The sequence below is a fragment of the Alosa alosa genome, chromosome 24 (genome assembly GCF_017589495.1).
Source record: "Alosa alosa isolate M-15738 ecotype Scorff River chromosome 24, AALO_Geno_1.1, whole genome shotgun sequence".
In the NCBI taxonomy this organism is placed as follows: Eukaryota; Metazoa; Chordata; class Actinopteri; order Clupeiformes; family Clupeidae; genus Alosa; species Alosa alosa.
Genome location: NC_063212.1, coordinates 8,556,327 through 8,574,044, shown reverse-complemented (window position 1 = coordinate 8,574,044; position 17,718 = coordinate 8,556,327). Strand labels below are relative to the sequence as shown.

At 44.6% G+C, this 17,718-nt stretch overlaps 1 protein-coding gene across 1 annotated transcript; it reads right to left on the bottom strand.

The window, feature by feature from the left end:
* Positions 1 to 1,262: 1,262 nt before the first annotated feature.
* Positions 1,263 to 2,771, bottom strand: LOC125289050 (E3 ubiquitin-protein ligase TRIM21-like). Its single transcript, XM_048235719.1, has 2 exons — positions 2,747 to 2,771; positions 1,263 to 1,816 (listed from the first exon to the last, which is right to left on the bottom strand). Exons 1-2 carry the CDS (start codon positions 2,769 to 2,771, stop codon positions 1,263 to 1,265), a joined length of 579 nt encoding a protein of 192 aa, XP_048091676.1.
* Between the last annotated feature and the right edge of the window lie 14,947 nt (positions 2,772 to 17,718).

Here is a 17,718-nt window from a genome sequence, read left to right as displayed (position 1 = left end):
CTCATTTTTTGGATATTTTTACCTCAATTCTTACACATGGCACCTTTAAAACTCTTTTTCCACAAAAAAAATGGAATTGCTAATTTATCTGAAAGTTCATTGACGTTTTAAAGAGTGCATCAATATGAAATTCAATCAAGCAGTATGTTATGTTTGATCTGAATGATGGAGCAGTGGGCGCTGTAACAAGCGTGGATGCCTCACTGGCAGACGATCGAAATGCTGTCAATGCACAAGACACAAACGCAGATCGTGCCACCCAACCACTTAACAAGTGAACTATTACAATGTATTCTTTGCACGGTTGGTGTGGTTATTCATAAAACTTAAGGACTGTCTGAATCTGATGCTTTGGGTCATGGCTTTAGTGTCAAACAACACTCTGAGGTTCATTTTAAACTCACATAAATGGCCTTGGTGCTGGACACTTCATAAATTGCTGCATTTTCTGAAGTGGGAAACTTAAAAAGAAAGACTTTCATTGTATCACACACCTGTATTGTATCATACACCTGTATGTTGAACATAATTTGGAAATAACATTGCACAAAATGCAGAGGTTGTGCTAAAAGATCAAGAATCATTTATATTTATACAGTCTATGATTTGAGTATACAAGCAAGCAAAACTGTTGCAGTCTATATATTACTGTAAAAAGACTACTGATTATCAATCATGGTCTAAAAGAAAACACAGACACACACTCTATAATTGTCTAACATTGTGTGGTTAACAAGATCTCAAGCACTGATGTTGATCCTCGAATACCCAAGCACTTGAGTAGGCTACTCTGTTCAACCCTTAGTACCCAGGTCACTGGGAATGAGTTGTGTCAAATAATCATTGTACAATCATGTAAATAAGCAAATACAAATGGGTTTATGAAAGCAGTGAGATTAATTTGCATAAGATCAGAATATTTGGAGTTTAGCATTATGAAAAAAGAACTAGTTTAAGACCTCCTCCGGAGAAAATTAAGTTTGTAACCTTCTGTATGATATCTGCTATATTTTACAAGACATATCACAAGCAAAATAAGTAGTCATTGTCATGACCGAGGATTTCTGCTTTGGATTTCTGGTCGACCGATCACAGCCTCAGTATGTGACAGATATGCATATAAACCATTTTAAGGCCATGAGGGGATTTTCCATGAAAAAATAACCTTCTGAACATATACTTTGCAGGAGCAGAGAAGAGTTTTAGGCATGTAAAAAAAATATGGAGTCTGACTTTCATAAAGCATCCACCATCATTATACATTAACTGATGGGGCAAATAGAAACTGAGGAGATGATAAGAGGAGAGGAGTTCTTACCTCCATCATTAAGACCAGGATAGAAGAATGGGTAAAGTTTCTCAGTGAAGGTAACATTAGCATAAGAGTAGAGATGGTACCAACAGTCTGCATCATAAAAGGAGACCAGAGCTGCCTCATAATCCACAAACACCCCCACCCTCTGGGGCTTCTCTTTCAGGGAGAGGGGAACAGAGGAATCAGCTAGTGCCTCATACTCAGTCCCATTACGCAGCCATATTGTCCAGGATCCATTCTCAGGGCTCAGAGTTATATTTCCCTTCCTGGTAATGGACTCTCTGGCCACTCCTAAGGCCCAATCAGTCTTCCCCTTGACCTGAACCTCATAGTAAAATTTATCAGAGGAAAAGCCCTGTTTTCCCAAGACACATATAACAGGACTGAACCTTTTGTGGCTGTCAGGGACAGATTGTTGAGTGTCGCCATATGCCACTTGTTTCCTATCAGCAGACAGGATGAGAGGGGCATGTGCTGTGTCAGGATCCAGAGTCACATCCACTAAAACAGAAAAAAGATATGACAGCTGAAGAAATGTATTTTGTCTGAAACACAATGATACATGCTATGAGAAATGTTTTATAGAAAATGTCTGTGACAGGTGTAATATGGTGACTAATCCTGTAGCCTTTACAAGTTCCTCATTACCATCATCAGTCCTGATGTGTGCTATTAAAGACACATTCTGTTGCTGTGAGCCTCTTAGTTTGATAAACCCAAGGTCACTAGGTAGACACAGTTAGTTTGGTACCTGATGGTTTAATACCTTCAGTGATCTCTAGTGCCAAGACAAGTTATCTGTCATTCACAAAGACGGACGTGTCTGTCTGTGTCTTCTGTTCAGAACAGAGTGATAGCACAGGTGGACTCTGCTCATAGAAAATAGCCCAATCACAAGGACAATTCCCACAGCATATACCGGTACACTACCTGTCAAAAGTTTGTAAACACCTACACTTTTATGGGTCTTTCTTTTTCTGATTATTTTAACATTGTAGAACAAAACTGAAACTATGAATTGGCACGTGTGGAGTTATGTATTAAACAAAAAAGAGAAAACAAAACAACATCTTTTATATTTTAGGCTCTTCAAAGCAGCCAACCTTATGATGAAAGCACTTCACACTCTTGGCATTCTCTCAACCACCTTAGTTAGACACTGGGATTGGTTTTCCCTCAGTCCTGATGGAGTTCCCATACATGTTGAGTACTTGTTAACTGCTTTTCGTTCACTCGTGTTAATCGAGAAGCATTCCAGGTGACTGTTTCAGAAGCTGGTTATGATGATGCCAATAGTACACAAAGCAGTCATGTAGGTAAATGGAGGCTATTTTGAAGAATCTAATACATGCAACATATTTAGTTTCTTAACAGAAGAGAACAAAGTATGTTTCATGAGTCAACAACACAAAATGAGATTTAAAAAAATACCTGCATGACTTTTAATCCTCTTCATGTCATGTGATTCTGTGAATAAATAAGAATAAATTCAAGTCAAAGACATATCTTTTATTTGATTGAGATAGTTGGATTAGAGAGGGGACAAAGTGCGTGCAAAGCAAATAAAAAGATGCTGAAAGAGTGTTTTTCAAGTGCAGTGGACCAGGGGCATAGGTTTGTTTTAGAAAGTGGTTAGGACAGAACTCAGTGACCTTGAGAATCAGAGATCTATGTGAAAAATCGCTGGATTTCTCCTTTAAATTTGAAAAAGCCTTTAATTATTTGGTTCTTTTGGTTGCTAGATAGAGAATGCCAACCTTAATAGCACCTGTGAGCTAATGTTTAACTTTGCACTTTGAAGAAGACACATTGTCATATAACGTAAGCCCAAAATTAAAGGCTTTTTTTTAATTTAATGCAAAGCAGTGTGCCTTTTGGCAAGACTTTTTACACATTCAGAAATCAACAAGTCAAAGTTACTTTTGTTGAAAAGATTTTTTTCTCCACAGTCCAATCTGATAAAGGCTAAAATACCCAAAGACGTAACTTTTTTAAAAAGTGTTCACATGTAACTGATAACGTAGAGAAAGATGTTACCAGCCACACAGGCCACAGGTTTGAGCCCCTCCTCTTCCTTCTGGACACCCAGTGGCTGGAGGGCTGTTGCATCTGCATTTGCAGCTGGAGCCTTTCACACTATTTTGCACAGTTAGTGTTGTCAGGGAGGTTTGTGGGAGAATCTAGGCCTATTGTGCCGGGTGTGAAAATATTTCTCAGAATTTTCTAAAAATATAACAAAAATTATTATGTTTTATTATGTTTAAATTAATAAAAATTATTAAGTGGGTAAATCCTACCTGTACCTGCCTGTAACCTGTAACTTCCAATACGATTATCTCTTCAATTGGAAAAAGATGGCTGAAGGCCATAATTCAAAATGCCGTATCTTAACAACAATTCAAAATATGACTTTGACCAGGATGTTGTTCATGGTGTCCTCTGTCCATTGATACCAAAATCTAAATTTTGAATTTTGGGTCACTGTGCCTATGTGAAATTTTATGTGAAAATCTGCTGGATTTCTTCTTTAAATAGAATTGTTTTTGTGTGCCCATTTGGAAAAAGTCTGTTGAAGTAAATTGAATATTCACTGTACATGTTTACAGTATAGCCTATGTCCTGTTACAATCCTGGCTCAGAGCAAAGTAACAGAATAGGGAAGGCCACACGCAGAGTAACGATATATGTGTTAGATTTATTAAATGAATCGTACTTAACAGAATGGGTTAAGTAAAGTCAGTAGTGGAGATGGATTTAGAAAATAAAACTGTAAGCACCCAGATAGCAAGAGGCTGGCGGACCACTGTCGGTCCATTGGGGGCATAGCTGGCGCATTTTGCTCATCGGTTCTCTGGCGGTCCGCTGGTGGGTTGCAGACAAATTGCCCAATATTTTGCTATTGGTCATTACACTATTGGTCTAAAATCTTTTTTCATTTGTTCAGTTACACTCCATATATAATTTTATTAACTTTTCTTAATATTCATGACAAGTTAAATTTAAAGAGATGGTGGTCCAATGGTGGACCACAAGTGGCACGCCAACGGCGGCATACCACCAGCGGGCCGCAGTCCACTTTTATAGTACATGCAATAGCAGTGTGTGAATATATACATATACTTAAAATGTTTTATATATGAGCTACTTTTTTATGTTTACTGTAATATATTGTGTGGCTGTATCAATATTGTATCAGTAACTGGAATCATCACTTTTGTGACCTGAAATGGTAACACATACTGAGAGTCTGCGTGTTGGCTTTTTGTGTCACTATTTTTTAGTTGTGGCCTCAAGTCCTGGTTAACGCATGTTGTAGGCAACAACTGTTTTAAAGCAGACCTGTGCTGTCATATTCTTTTGTCAGTCTCTCAATCCCAGACACCCACTGGTATCTCTGGCATGGAGGTGTGAAGCTAGTGCTCAAACTGGCAACTTCTCAAAATAGAGACATATTTCAGATAACACATTAATAAAAAAAAATGAGGGAATACAGAGCTTGCAAAAAATTGGAGACTGATTCAGAGCTTTAACTTCAGTGATCCACTTCCACTTTCACACACGCTAAGGCAAAGAGGAAAGAATCAGAATGTAAATATGTCCATTAGATTTTGCAAACTGTTAATCACAGCAACGAGCACCGTTGGATAGCGCGGGTTATGCACGTGTCACATGATGTCTGTGTCAGAAGAACTCTGAACAATGCAAACAAGCTGTGAATCTGTAGTTAAAATGTATGCCTTGATCAGGTCGCAATTTAAAATGTATACATAATTAATATCAATAATCAATAGAGACAGATTTAAGTAATCAGAAATGAGACATGTTCCTGAGTCCCATGTCCATAAGTCCAAACCATAAATTACGCCCAAGGAGTGGACATTTGGCACTGACCCAAAAAAATGACATTGAAAAGGACTAAACAGAATCAGGGTCCATCAATATTGAAACACTGTCACTGGAGAGCTTCACTGAACTAAAAGTCTTTACAATATAATCAAAAACGGTACAATACATAACTTGACCCGGTTTTGAGCATAACATCTGTGATCCTTTATTTACATTTTCCTTATTCTTCTTATTTGCTATGTGTTTTTTTTCTGAATTAAAAGCCTCTTTTTCTTTCTTCATATCACATCAAGGACATTTTCTGACAACAGTCTATGTCAGTAGACTCTTTGTTTTCAAATTATTGTCTCTGCTTCTGTCTGGAAGGGGTGGCATCATAAATTACATCTGTAAGGCAACATTCACTCTAAGAATTATGACATCCAAATAAATGGACAATGTCATCATTTGCCTGAGTGGCCAAAAGGCAAGTCACACCACAACCTCCCAACCTGAGCTGTTTGCCTCTATGGACTGATTATATCAGGCATCCAAGGCCTGGTCACAGTGCTGCTAATTGCATCTCCTGCGTCCTTTCATCATCTGGCTCAGCCCCTCACCAGTGTCACAGAGACATTCAAGATGAGTGATATTTCTAGTTTATGCAGTTATACTGTGTATTAACGTAATATTCATGTTTGGTCTTTAATTGATTCTCATTTGGGTTAACAGTCTGATGGTTTCATTACAATCTGAAATAAATTCCATACATGCACAGCCCAACTAGTCCCATGTAATCTCTGCTGGATTAATGGCGGTGGAGTGTTATTTTAGGGCCTCAAGGGATGCAAATGCAGAAATGGGTTCCAGGGTATAAAACCAAAGATCTGTTTGGTCTCTACTTCTCCTGCTACTGCTCTTCTGAGCATGGAGATCCTTGGGTCTCCTGCTCTTCTATTCTTTCACTCTCTTTGGCTTTCTCTCTCCTTCCCATTTCCCTTCTCGGTTCTTTCATTTATTGGTTACAGTATACCGTACTTAAACCTTTTGGTTTTATCTCACATACTGTACTGTCCCTTCATATACTGTACCTTCTGGTATGAGTCATGAAAATATATATATATATATATATATATATATATATATATATATATATATATATATATATATATATATATATATATATATATATATATATATATATATTATATATATATATATTTTCATATATATAATATTTATAAATCTAATGCATCTTACTATCCCATAAAGTTCTGCACTTTCCCGTCAGATGTTTTCCATAGTTGCCAACATTTTGACGGTCCTTACATCCAATAGAGTGGAATCAGTTAAGCTCTCAACTGTCTTATCCTTGGGTCCTGCTACGGACTCACATGGCTTCTTCTAACGTCACACAACCTGGCCTTCCCATATGCAGACTTCACAGTCTCCGTATAGATTGTTGGCTGTATATGACTGACACTTCCACTGAGAGACAGGAATCTGCAGATGAATATCCACAAGAGTGAATAACTCGCCAGGCCTTAATAATTGTGATTAGTGATTGCAATCTCGGGTGATTGCAATCTCGGGTGCCACTCAACTGAACATTTGCACAACAGTTAGTGCATTTCTCAAAACAATTAGTGCAAACTGCACCACAAAAGTGCTTATCTTGCTCAAAATGCTTAGTTTATGGCTCAAAAGCAGATATTTATGTCATTGAAATAGTCAGTACAATCCAAATGACAAGTCATGATGCCATAGTTTATGTCAAGATAGTCAAACTGTTTTCTCAATATGACAGTTTACTCTGTAAGTATTTTTTAATGAACAATGCGCAAGGCAGCACTATTTTCTATTTCAAAACTACAGTTACACATTATTGAGTGGAGGGGGTTGATTGCAAGATAGTGGATATGTTTAAAAGACATTGTGACAGTATAAAGTAAACAAAGGCTTTTACAGCATTGTGCAAATGAAAAATTACAAATAGTAAAACACCCCTCGGTCAGAGCTGTGCACCACTGTACATCTTTTTATAAATTCTGATTTTCCTGTCTGTCAGGTCACATATTCATATATGTTAGACAGACTATGACAAGACATCTATGACAGCTAGTTCAACACATTTGCATGTAATGACACAAGCAATGAAATAAAGGCAATTTGTTTTATGGGGCAGGGAACCAGTTAGTGCATTTTGACCAACATGACATTAGCCATTGAACGAAGCAACACAATGGACCATGATGAATTGAAAAGTCTGAAAATGTTAGAACTGCAGTCTGAAACTAGTGTAGCCCCACCGTCCAGCATGCCTTTCCCCTGGCGTGTACCCTACCGGGCATCGCACCCTCCTGCTGCGCCTGCCTGCTACTGCTGAGTCAACTGCCTGCTAACTCTTTTTGTAACGATCGCTGTGTGACCTCACTTGTGCTTTTGTGTGTTGTTTTTTCTGTGTGCCCCACGTCTGCAGTGGAATCCCCAGGCCCTGTTGACAGGGCTGTGACAGACCGAGCGGCCAACTGAAGTATGGGGAAGCGAGCCTAGAACATCCCATCACCTGCTCACCAGTCGAGGGGACCTTGCCGGCCAGGTCGTGGCATCCATTGAGTAGGGGAGAGTGGGGAGAACTTCGACTAAGCCAGGCTCAGAGACGACCGTGGCCAAGGACGACGGCCTTGTTTTTAGAGACTCTTTTAACCGTTCAACTTGAATAAATTCTGTTAAAGTTGTATCGTGGGCCTCTGAACCTTATTGTCGGGTGTAGTATGCTCCTTAGGGAAGTAGGTTGAGGGCGGTTGCCCAAGTGCAGCGCAGCGCAGTTACAGTTGTAGGTTCTTACGCTCTAGTGCAGTGTTTCTCAAACTTTTTCAGACCAAGGACCACTTAACCAGTAAAAAATAACGGACCACCTAGTTAAAAAGAAAACAACAGTAGACCTACTTCAACAGTATATTACACAATAGATCTTACTGAACAAACTTGTTGTTATTGTCTTTGCACCTTGCTTATTGTGTCAGAGGATTCATGTGATTTAAACTGGCGTAGCTTACATCTGCAGTGTTGCAGAACTGTTTAAATTTACTTACAAATTGGTTCAATATTGCAACCATCTCATCTGTATTATATTTTACCACGTCTGCTGGCGGACCACTTGGGATAGCTTGCGGACCACAGTTTGAGAAACACTGCTCTAGTGCGTTCATCTTGGGAATTTGCAGCATTTTAGTCAACATTGACTCAATGGCAACTAGTGAGCAGATGAGACAGGACGTGAAAGTGCCACCACTCACTAACCCTACCACAAAGCAGACCCAGTACATTAGCTTGAGCTCCACTGGCTAGCTAGTCTCTATCAGAGCCATATGCACTGATGATGGAATGAAAAACAATGGGCTGAGCTTAGAAAGTTGTCTCTCTACAAAAGGCTGTCATTTCTGGATAATCCACACAAAATGAATTTCTGTCGGAGAAAACCTTGCAAAAAATATTCTCTGTTATCAAAGCAGATTTATTTATGGGTACCCTCACCTATTGTGATGCCCAAGTCCCATGTCAGTGTATGTTTTCATGCATGCAGTGTGTGGCTTGGGGTCAGACGACGGTCCGCTTGGCTGGCTTTAAGCTTTAACTTTAAGTTTCTGTCCAAAATTGCATGGAAATTGCACTTACCGAGTTTGCAAAGACTTGACTGTAGTTCGTCTCGCTCACCAACAATGGCACTGATGTTGGTTTCTAGCAGAGATTTCTCAGTGTTCAACATGGTGTTTCTTGACTGTGACTGTTCCTTCTCTCTAATCAAGTTGTTATTAAGGGTCTCTAACTGGTCCTTCTCTTCAGCCAGGTTGGTGTACCTAAGCTGTAACTGTTCCTTCTCTTCAGTCAGGTTGTTGTACCTAAGCTGTAGCTGTCTTGTCTCCTCAGTTTTGATGAACAGCCCTATGATGATGACAGCCAAAAGGAGAACACACAGCAGCCCAAGAAACACCACAGCCAGCTTGTAGGGACCTGAGGAGAACATCACATATGAGAATACTTTGCGTAGAACAATAGAATATACAGTAAAGGGACTTGCAGAATAATGTAATGTATAATTACCATGATTACGACACGCAGAACGATCCTGGATCTCGCTGTGCTTCAGTCTTTGTTGAGACCTTTTCGGAAATGCATTCATATATATATTTTCTGTATTGTCGCACTATAATATTGTATTAATATTGGACAAATCTGGATCTTCATAAATGTCGTCAGACATGTTTGGTTCTCTCTGCTATCTGGTCAGTGTGTGGAGTGTGAACCTGCTGGTCTGGACCAGTAAAGAGTGAGTGTTTAACTGTGCTACAGTGCATGTAGAGGAAGTCACAAGTGTGGTGTACAGTAAAGGAAAAGCTAAAATAACTGTGCAGCCTTTTTACACCATGTCTCATGATGAGTAAAAACAATGTTTGATTTGGCAAATTTAATTTTAGATAACATCCAGCATACGGCAACCCTCCAGTTACAGGTCCGAAGTGCTAACCAGTAGGCCACGGCTGCCCTGACATTGCTTTCATTCTGAAATGATTTTCTGAAAATGTAATGTGGCCTACAGAATCCTCTGTCACATCTTCTGCGATATGTCTTAAATGTGAATTAAAACTATGGGCTCTATTTTTTATGACATGCAAACCACAGTGCACACTAAAGCCACCATGCCACACATGAAAACATGCAGTTATTCCAATATTAATCGACACATCACAGGGTGCAATGAGGCAGAAATCACTTTTTAACATCGACAGGAACATGACAAAGGTTAATTTTGGTCTTGAAAAAATTAATGTACTGAGATATTCCTCATCTGTAAGGATCTGACCTGGACTGTTGACTTTGTGCCACCGTGGTGGCCATTCTGTGTATTGTTTTCTGTCATGTCCTCTGTGTTTACCTGTCTGCTGTCATGTGACTGTCTCCACCCCTTTTCCCTTATTTGGTCTGTGATTCCTGTCTTGTTAGTTTTCCCTCCATTTCTGCTTCCACCTGTTCCCCGTTATTGTCTCGTTTCGTCCAGTCCTCTGTCTTTCTGTTAATTGGTCTGTGTATTTCTACCCCCCCTGTTTCTCTGTCTTTTGTCGGTGCGTCTCTCTGTTTTGTCTATTCAGTCCTTTATGTAAGTACGTCTGTAAATGTTAAGTTTTGTAGGTAATAATAAAGTGTGTTTGTCCGTAATTCTGCCTGGTGGAGTCTTGCGCTTGGGTCCTATCCGCCTTCCCTGACATCATCAGTGTGCTGACCCACCAATGCACAGAGGTAGGTCTGCTAGAGAGGCGGTCAGTCAGGGCAGGCTTCCTGCTGGTCCACAGAACTTGTGGGGCTACTGCCTCCTGCACACGCAGCATGGTGGTGAACCCATGTGCTTCAGCCCCAGAGAGCAAGGGGAAGGTAGTAGGCGTGTACAGTGTGATGACATCTTTATACTGTTGGTCTGGTCATTCGTAAAACATAAATGTGATGCTTTGGTCGCAGCTTTAGTGTCACACTACCCATCGTTATCTTTGGTCATACTAAAGAAAGTAATACAACAAACTGAACATATTGGCTTCTTATGAAACTGAACCACATGTTTTCCTTTGTGTGCTATACATCCATGTCTGTGTGGTATAAGATGGATTACGGCCTTTGAGGTATCCCTATACAGAATGAATGGATTGTTTTTACTGTGTACCCTCAACATTCTTCTTTTCTGATCAACAACTTGTAAATTCTTTTGAGACTGTCTCACAGCAACCTGTGGTGTTGTGGTCAGCTAGCTCTAACCACACTCAGCAGCTACGGGAACTGTTTCACTCTCTGTATCCCACGGACACACAAATAGATGCAGGCTCTTTGCTTGAGTTTAGAGCACTCTAACTACACACAACTTCCACATTTATCAAAAATACATCCTATTCCATCAACTAGTATAGCTGGTAACACTATAACACTGATCACATCAACTGACCATATCAACAGTCCTGTAACTGTTGGCCCCTTCAGTGATCATGATGCTGAGTCCTGTGATGACAACAAGGAGGAAAGCACACAGAAGGCCTAGAAACACCACCGCCAGGTTGAAGAGAGAGTTGCCTGTGTCTGAGTCTTCTGTGTTGCCTGTGGCCAAGTCTATCTCTGTCTGTGAGTTCCCCTAGCCTGGGTTTTCTCAGTGACCAGTCTGTCCGCTGTCGTCTGGGTGCTCTGATCTGGCACTGCATACGCCTCCGGCCACTTAGTGAAAGACTCCATGGCCACGAGCATGTAGCGATTTCCCCGCTCTGTGACTGGCAGTGGGCCCATGACATCGACGGCTACCTGCTCCATGGGAGCCCCGACTGCGTATTGCTGCAGCAGAGCGTGCGAGCGTCGCATGGGGCCCTTCTTCGCTGTGCAGGCATCACAGCAGTGAACATGCAGTTCAACGTCCAGCCTGCATCCCGGCCAATAGAAGTGGCCTCTCAGCCGACGAAGAGTCTTTGCAATGCCGAAATGAGCCGCCCCCACTGCCCCATGCACATGTTCCAGGTTCCAGGAACCAGCAACTGGAAAATGTCAGATTGTCTATCGGGAGCTCGCCAGTGTCTATACAACAGTCCTTGACGTGCTACTAATCCTGGCCACTGTGAATAAATCGCTTTGGTCTCTGGATCGAGTGCTGATACGTCAGTCCATGGTGGTCGCTGACCGGCTTCGATCCATGACCACACTCGGCCGAGCGTGGCATCCTCCAATTGCGCCTTCCGGATCTCCTCCCTTGACATCACGTCCACCGGCGACTGCACGTCCATGGCCCCAGCTGCCGCTCTGCAGTGCTGCGTTGTGGCGTTGGGCTGCGGTGCGTTGTCTCCGGTCTCACGATCACTGTAGATGGTAGCGGAAGGCGGCGAGACGACCTCGGGGTGCTGCTGGCGAGCGTTGACTCTCTCGCTGGCGTGCTGCTGACGAGCGTTGGCTCCCTCACTGGCATGCTGTTGGCGAGCGTTGACCCTCTCGTTGCCGCGCCGCTGGCGAGCGTTGAAAACAGCCACTCTCTCTCTCTCTGCCAGCGGTGATGCAGCCTGTAGCCCGGTGGCGGGCTCGGTTGAGCGCGGCCAGGCTCCTCTCCTCCCTCCGGTGGCAGCGTTGGCACTGGTCTGCTGCACACGGATGCCTGGACAGGGCGTCCGCGTTGCCGTGAAGGCAACCCGCCCGGTGTCGCATCTCCATGTCATAGTCCTGGAGCGCCTCCAACCAGTGAGCCAGCTGGCCCTCTGGTTCTTTGAAGTTCAGCAGCCAGGTGAGCGACGCGTGGTCCGTTCTCAGCAGGAACCGTTTGCCGTAGAGGTAGGTTCGGAAATGGCGCACTGCCACCACCACAGCCAACAGTTCTCTGCGGGTCACGCAGTAATTCTTCTCCGCTCGGTCCAGTGAGCGGCTGAAGTATGCGACCACTTGCTCGCCCTGCTCGCCTGCTTGTGAGAGGATGGCGCCGACGCCCACGTCGCTGGCGTCGGTGTCCAGGATAAACGGCAGTCGAGGGTCAGGGAAAGCGAGCACTGGGGCCTCACATAGCGCCCTCCGCAGCCGCCGGAATGCCGCGTCGCACTCCCGTGTCCACTCGAAGAGCTGGCCTTTGTGCGTCAATCGATGCAGTGGGCTGGCGACTGTAGCAAAGTCCCGAATGAAGTGCCGGTAATATGACGCCAGGCCCAGGAAGCTCCGCAGCTCAGCACCGTCGCGTGGAACAGGCCAACGTCTCACCGTCTCCACCCTAGCTGGGTCGGTGGCCACTCCGGCAGCCCCCACGACGTGGCCCAGGAACCCGGTTTGCCTCCGGAACAGGTGGCACTTTTTCGGGTGCAGTTTGAGCCCAGCACCTCGTATGGCGTCAACCATCTTCTCCAGATGTCCTATGGCACCGGTGAAGTCCGTTGCATGACACAGGATGTTGTCCAGGTAAACCACGCAGCATGTTCGTGGAATGCCCGCCAGGACACACTCCATCAGCCGCTCGAACCCGGAACTGCCACAGCCCTTGCCCGATGGTGAACGCTGTCTTCGGCCGAGCTTCCGGGGCTAGCTCAATCTGCCAGTAGCCACTGCGCAAGTCCAGCGAGCTAAACCAGCAGGAGCCGACAATGCTGTCCAGCGCATCGTCAATGCGGGGGAGCGGGTAGGAGTCTTTCCGGGTTACCTGGTTGAGGCGCCTGTAGTCAACACAGAACCTCCACGAGCCGTCCTTCTTCCGGACGAGTACAGCTGGCGCAGCCCAGGGACTACTGTTTGGTTCTATTACTCCTGCCGCGGCCATTTCCTTGATCTTTTCTTCAGCCGCTTGTCGTTTGGCGAACAGTAAGCGATGAGGTTGAAGTCGGATGGGCCAGGCATTTCCGGTGTCGATATCAATTTCAATTTCAATTCAATTTCAATTTATTGTGCTTATAGAGCGCCAAAACATTACACATGTATCATGGCGCTTTACAGAATGTAGGCAGTCAGAGGAAAAGGAAAGAAAGGAAGAAAAGAAAAGAAAGAGAGAGGCCCATGGGTAACAGGGGGAAAAACTCCCTAGAATTGGAGATACATATAGGAAAAAACCTCGAGCAGATCCACGACTCAAGGGCCTGACCCATCTGCCTAGGGTCAATACAGGACAGTAAGGTCTGTATACATGACAAATGCATATGATAGTCAGGTGTAGAGAATAAGACATGGTGTTACAAAGCACTTGAGCAGAAAGTTACAAGAGGTGGGGTGATTACGTATCTGGTTTGATAATTCATTAATCCTGATTTAGTGACAAAGTTCAAATAGTCCAGCATTGGATTTGTCCAGGGGAAGGGAGTTGTCATGGGGCATGTGGTGGGTCGGCAGACAGGCCAGGAATCCGGGCAGAATTGTCATAGGCAGGTGATGGGTCGCTAGGCTGTACGGGCCAGGAATGGGGACAGTAATAGGGTAGTCGAGGATGGGACTTCAGGTGAGATGGGTGAGAGGAGGGCCAACACATGGATGGTTGATGACTGGTGATGATATACCTCACAAGTGAGGCACAGTAAGGGGAAAAAAAGAGAGATGTAGAGTGGGTTAGTACTCGTGTTAGATATCGTGTTGGACCAGGCTTGTTCGGGTGCAGTCCTCATCTCTTGCGGCGAAGATGTCGGTGTATGCTGCTAGTAGCCTCCGCACCTGGCTACCCTGTGCTTCACTCAGCCCCTCACAGCTACGAGTGCAGAGTTCATTTACGGCTTGCTTTGTCTCTACAGAGGGCCGAGTGAGAGTGGGGAGAGAGGTGATTGCTCAACCCGCACTCCTGGATCCTCTCTAGTGGGCGTGAGCTGAGCAGTGGCGGACTCAGCAAGCGGACCTGGATGAGACCTGTTGTTTTCGCGGGCTTGAGTTTCACGGGCTTGTGTGGGGAGGGGCGGAGTCTTGGATGGACCTGGATGCACCTGTTGTTTTCAAGGGCGAAGTTTGCTTTTAGGGCGGGCTTGTCTTGGATGGCGAGCAGTTGGAGGGTTCTTTCGTCACGCCAGCTCTCGTCCGCGCACTTTGTGCTCTGTCTTCCCCCCGTGTGCAACACTCACGCTGCTCGTCCCTAAGTGTAGTGTGAACCGGGAAATGTCCACCACAGCCCCCCATTTCTCTAGCACGTCCAGGCCGAGAATGCAATCATCCTGAATGCTAGCCAACCAAAGCCACCAGCGAGATGGTGGAGCCAGTATCGATCAAGGCTCCGAGTCCCGTCTAGCGTACAGTCCACATAGAGTCCTCTTGTTTGGCCGAGCCGGCCCAGCCATATGCAGTCCATAGCCAAGGAGGTAGTGAAACTTGAAGGTGGCATCCCACCCGCCGTGCCACCTCCCTCTAGTTTGACTGGGGCGCCCGCGTGAGGGGTGCTGGGGCGGGACAGTACCTTGCGATGTGCCCCGGCTCGCCACACCGGTAGCATCCGTCTCCACTGGCTGGCCTCTTCCACTCGCGTGGGCGGCATTGATTTCTGGTGTACGCAATGCCTCGACTCCGTTGTGTGGAAGATGTTTTCCACCCGTTCGGCCTCCGCCTCGCAGGCCTCCGGGTGGATGCCTCGCACAAACGCTTCCAGTGCCATCTCTTCATGTAGACTCTGGCTGTACGTTGGGTAGCCCCACCGGGCATACAGCTGCAGGTCAGCCGCGAACTTGCCCAGTCTCTCACCCTTGTGTCGCCGTCTGGAAGCGAGTTGTTCTCGAGCATCGCTGGTGAAGATTCTCTGGCCGAATCGTCGTTGCAGAGCGGCTTCGATTACGGTCCAGCTTGCTTGCTCTGCCGGTGGCAGGTCTTCTAATACTTGTAGCGCTTCCCCCTCCAGAGCCAACGCCACCTGTACGCCCGTTCTCCCCGCCAACCAGCCATTCAGCTCGGCTGCCAGACGGACCTGCACCAGGTATGTCGCCAGCGGCCTCTCACCATTGTAGCGGGGCAACTTGGCGTTGGGCGCCCTTCTGCCGCCGGGCGCGCACCGGGACGGCTGATTTCCTAAGCTCCTGTGTGGGAGCGGATTCCAGTGGCGGGATGCTGCCATCAGCCCGGTTCGTCTCCTCCTGTGGCCTGGGGCAGGTTTCTTCGTTACGGTCACGCTGCAGGCTGGCTCCGTCTGCTGGGCCCAGTAGGTGGCCATGGATGAGCGCGCTGTCGAAGAGTCGCCCTGGCAGGAAACTCATCATCGCCTGGATATCGGTTGCAGCTTTCTCCTCCCGTCCAGTAGGGGTCGACATCCCACTTCTGACACCAATGTAACAATCTTGCAAAGTTGTCTCAGAATGGCTTTTATTGGTTACGCACCAAAACAAACGAACATTATAATTCTGGGCCAGACCTGGCCCTTATGCTCCAGCACTAAACATCTATATGAGGCTGTATCTAAAACACACACCACTCAACCATAGTTATGAACACTGTAACCAGCTGCAAACATAAACACAACAGACAGGACATACAACGTTGTCAACCCACATGGTTTAGACAGTTTAGAACATGAACATTACACACACTGCACAGCATCATGGGAGCACAGTCATAACAGCTAGGCTCAGATCATTACAGTATCCTTTAGGCTACTCTAGGCGGGCCCTGCTCCAGTTATGTAGTAGGCTACCATGGCGAAAAGAAAGGCAGAGCAGATGCCCCAGAAAAGGTCTGCCTAACGTTTAAACACCATGAGTGGCTAAATGAAATACTCCAATCTGACACAAAAGATGGTCCAGGTAGGAAAAAACGTATTTTACGTTGTCATATATTACGTTGACATATTTACGAAAGGAGTGGCGTGCAAATTCTGCTCGGAGGCAAAAGCGAAAGGAGAGTTCGCTCGTGGGAAAACTTGGTCTGAGTGGAAGCTTGATTACCTAAAGCGTTATCTGACACACAGAAAGTCCATGTAGACGCATTGAAAACATTAAGACTTAGACATGGGAACTCTATCGATCAAATTCTCCCCGAAACTAATAAATCCCGAGAGAGACGAATTCAGAGAGCACGATCCGACCCTGAACAAATAAAATTATTAATCGGCAATGTGATGGTAGCAATTAACACCAACATGTCCATGTTATCAGTTCAGGATACACGATATGGCACGATGCTTGTGCTTTACATTATGTTTCGGAAGCAAACTGATTTCAGTTACAAGACAGTTTTTTTTCTGGAATCATTCAGCTTTCAGGATGCCCTGCATAAAACATCCTTGATGCGATTACCAAGTTCTACGCAGACCATGCAAAATGGTAGCCTATGTTTACTTCAGATGGTGCTTAAAGGCTGTATCAGCGATTACGGCTAAACGTCACATCTGTTGATGTTCAAACAAAACAGACAGCTATAGCTCGCTACTCCCTTCCCCTCCCTCCCGTGCAATTGAAACTCTCCTAAACGCGCATCTCGTCGGTTATTGGTTGGAACACTTTATTTTGCCTTTGAGTGGTTGCCAACACTTGTTGGTAGCAATTGTTTTTGTGTACAGATCTCGGAGTCTAGGCTGACTACAGAGACGCGATTTTTTGACGGCCTGCTTATGGCAGACACCAAGCGGATCGTTAGGAAAGATTAGATGAATTTGATAATTTATGTTTGGGCCTTTTTTGTGCCTGAAATCGCTGATACAACCTTTAATGTTGGGCAGACTTAAAGGAGTGGCTGCTTTACTGAAGCGTCAGGTACCGCACCTGACAAGATGAGCCACATAACCAGATAGGCCTATCTCCCTCAATGAAATTCAAATGACATGTTTTGTAGCCTAGTTTGTTGCAAACCACTCCAGTTATAACATTGTTTAGGCTACCTTTAGGAAAAATTACACCATGTCAATTTAATAGTAAATTTAATAGTCAATTTAATAAGTACTGCATTAGCATTTTTCTTTCACTGAAGTTCCACTTAAATGTTGTACCTGCTGAGAAATGACTAAACACCTTGGATACTTATATATATATATATATATATATATATATATATATATATATATATATATATATATATATATATATATATCATTATCAGTCATAACCAGTGAACCAGTCATTACCTCTCTAAACCTTATT

What these genes read in the sequence shown, in the direction of transcription:
- LOC125289050 (XM_048235719.1), bottom strand. Translation starts at nt 2,771, where the DNA reads ATGAAGAGGATTAAAAGTCATGCAG. An exon ending in GAGGATTAAAAGTCATGCAG is followed by an intron (nt 1,817 to 2,746) that starts GTATTTTTTTAA and finishes TTTCTGTTTTAG; the next exon opens with TGGATGTGACTCTGGATCCT.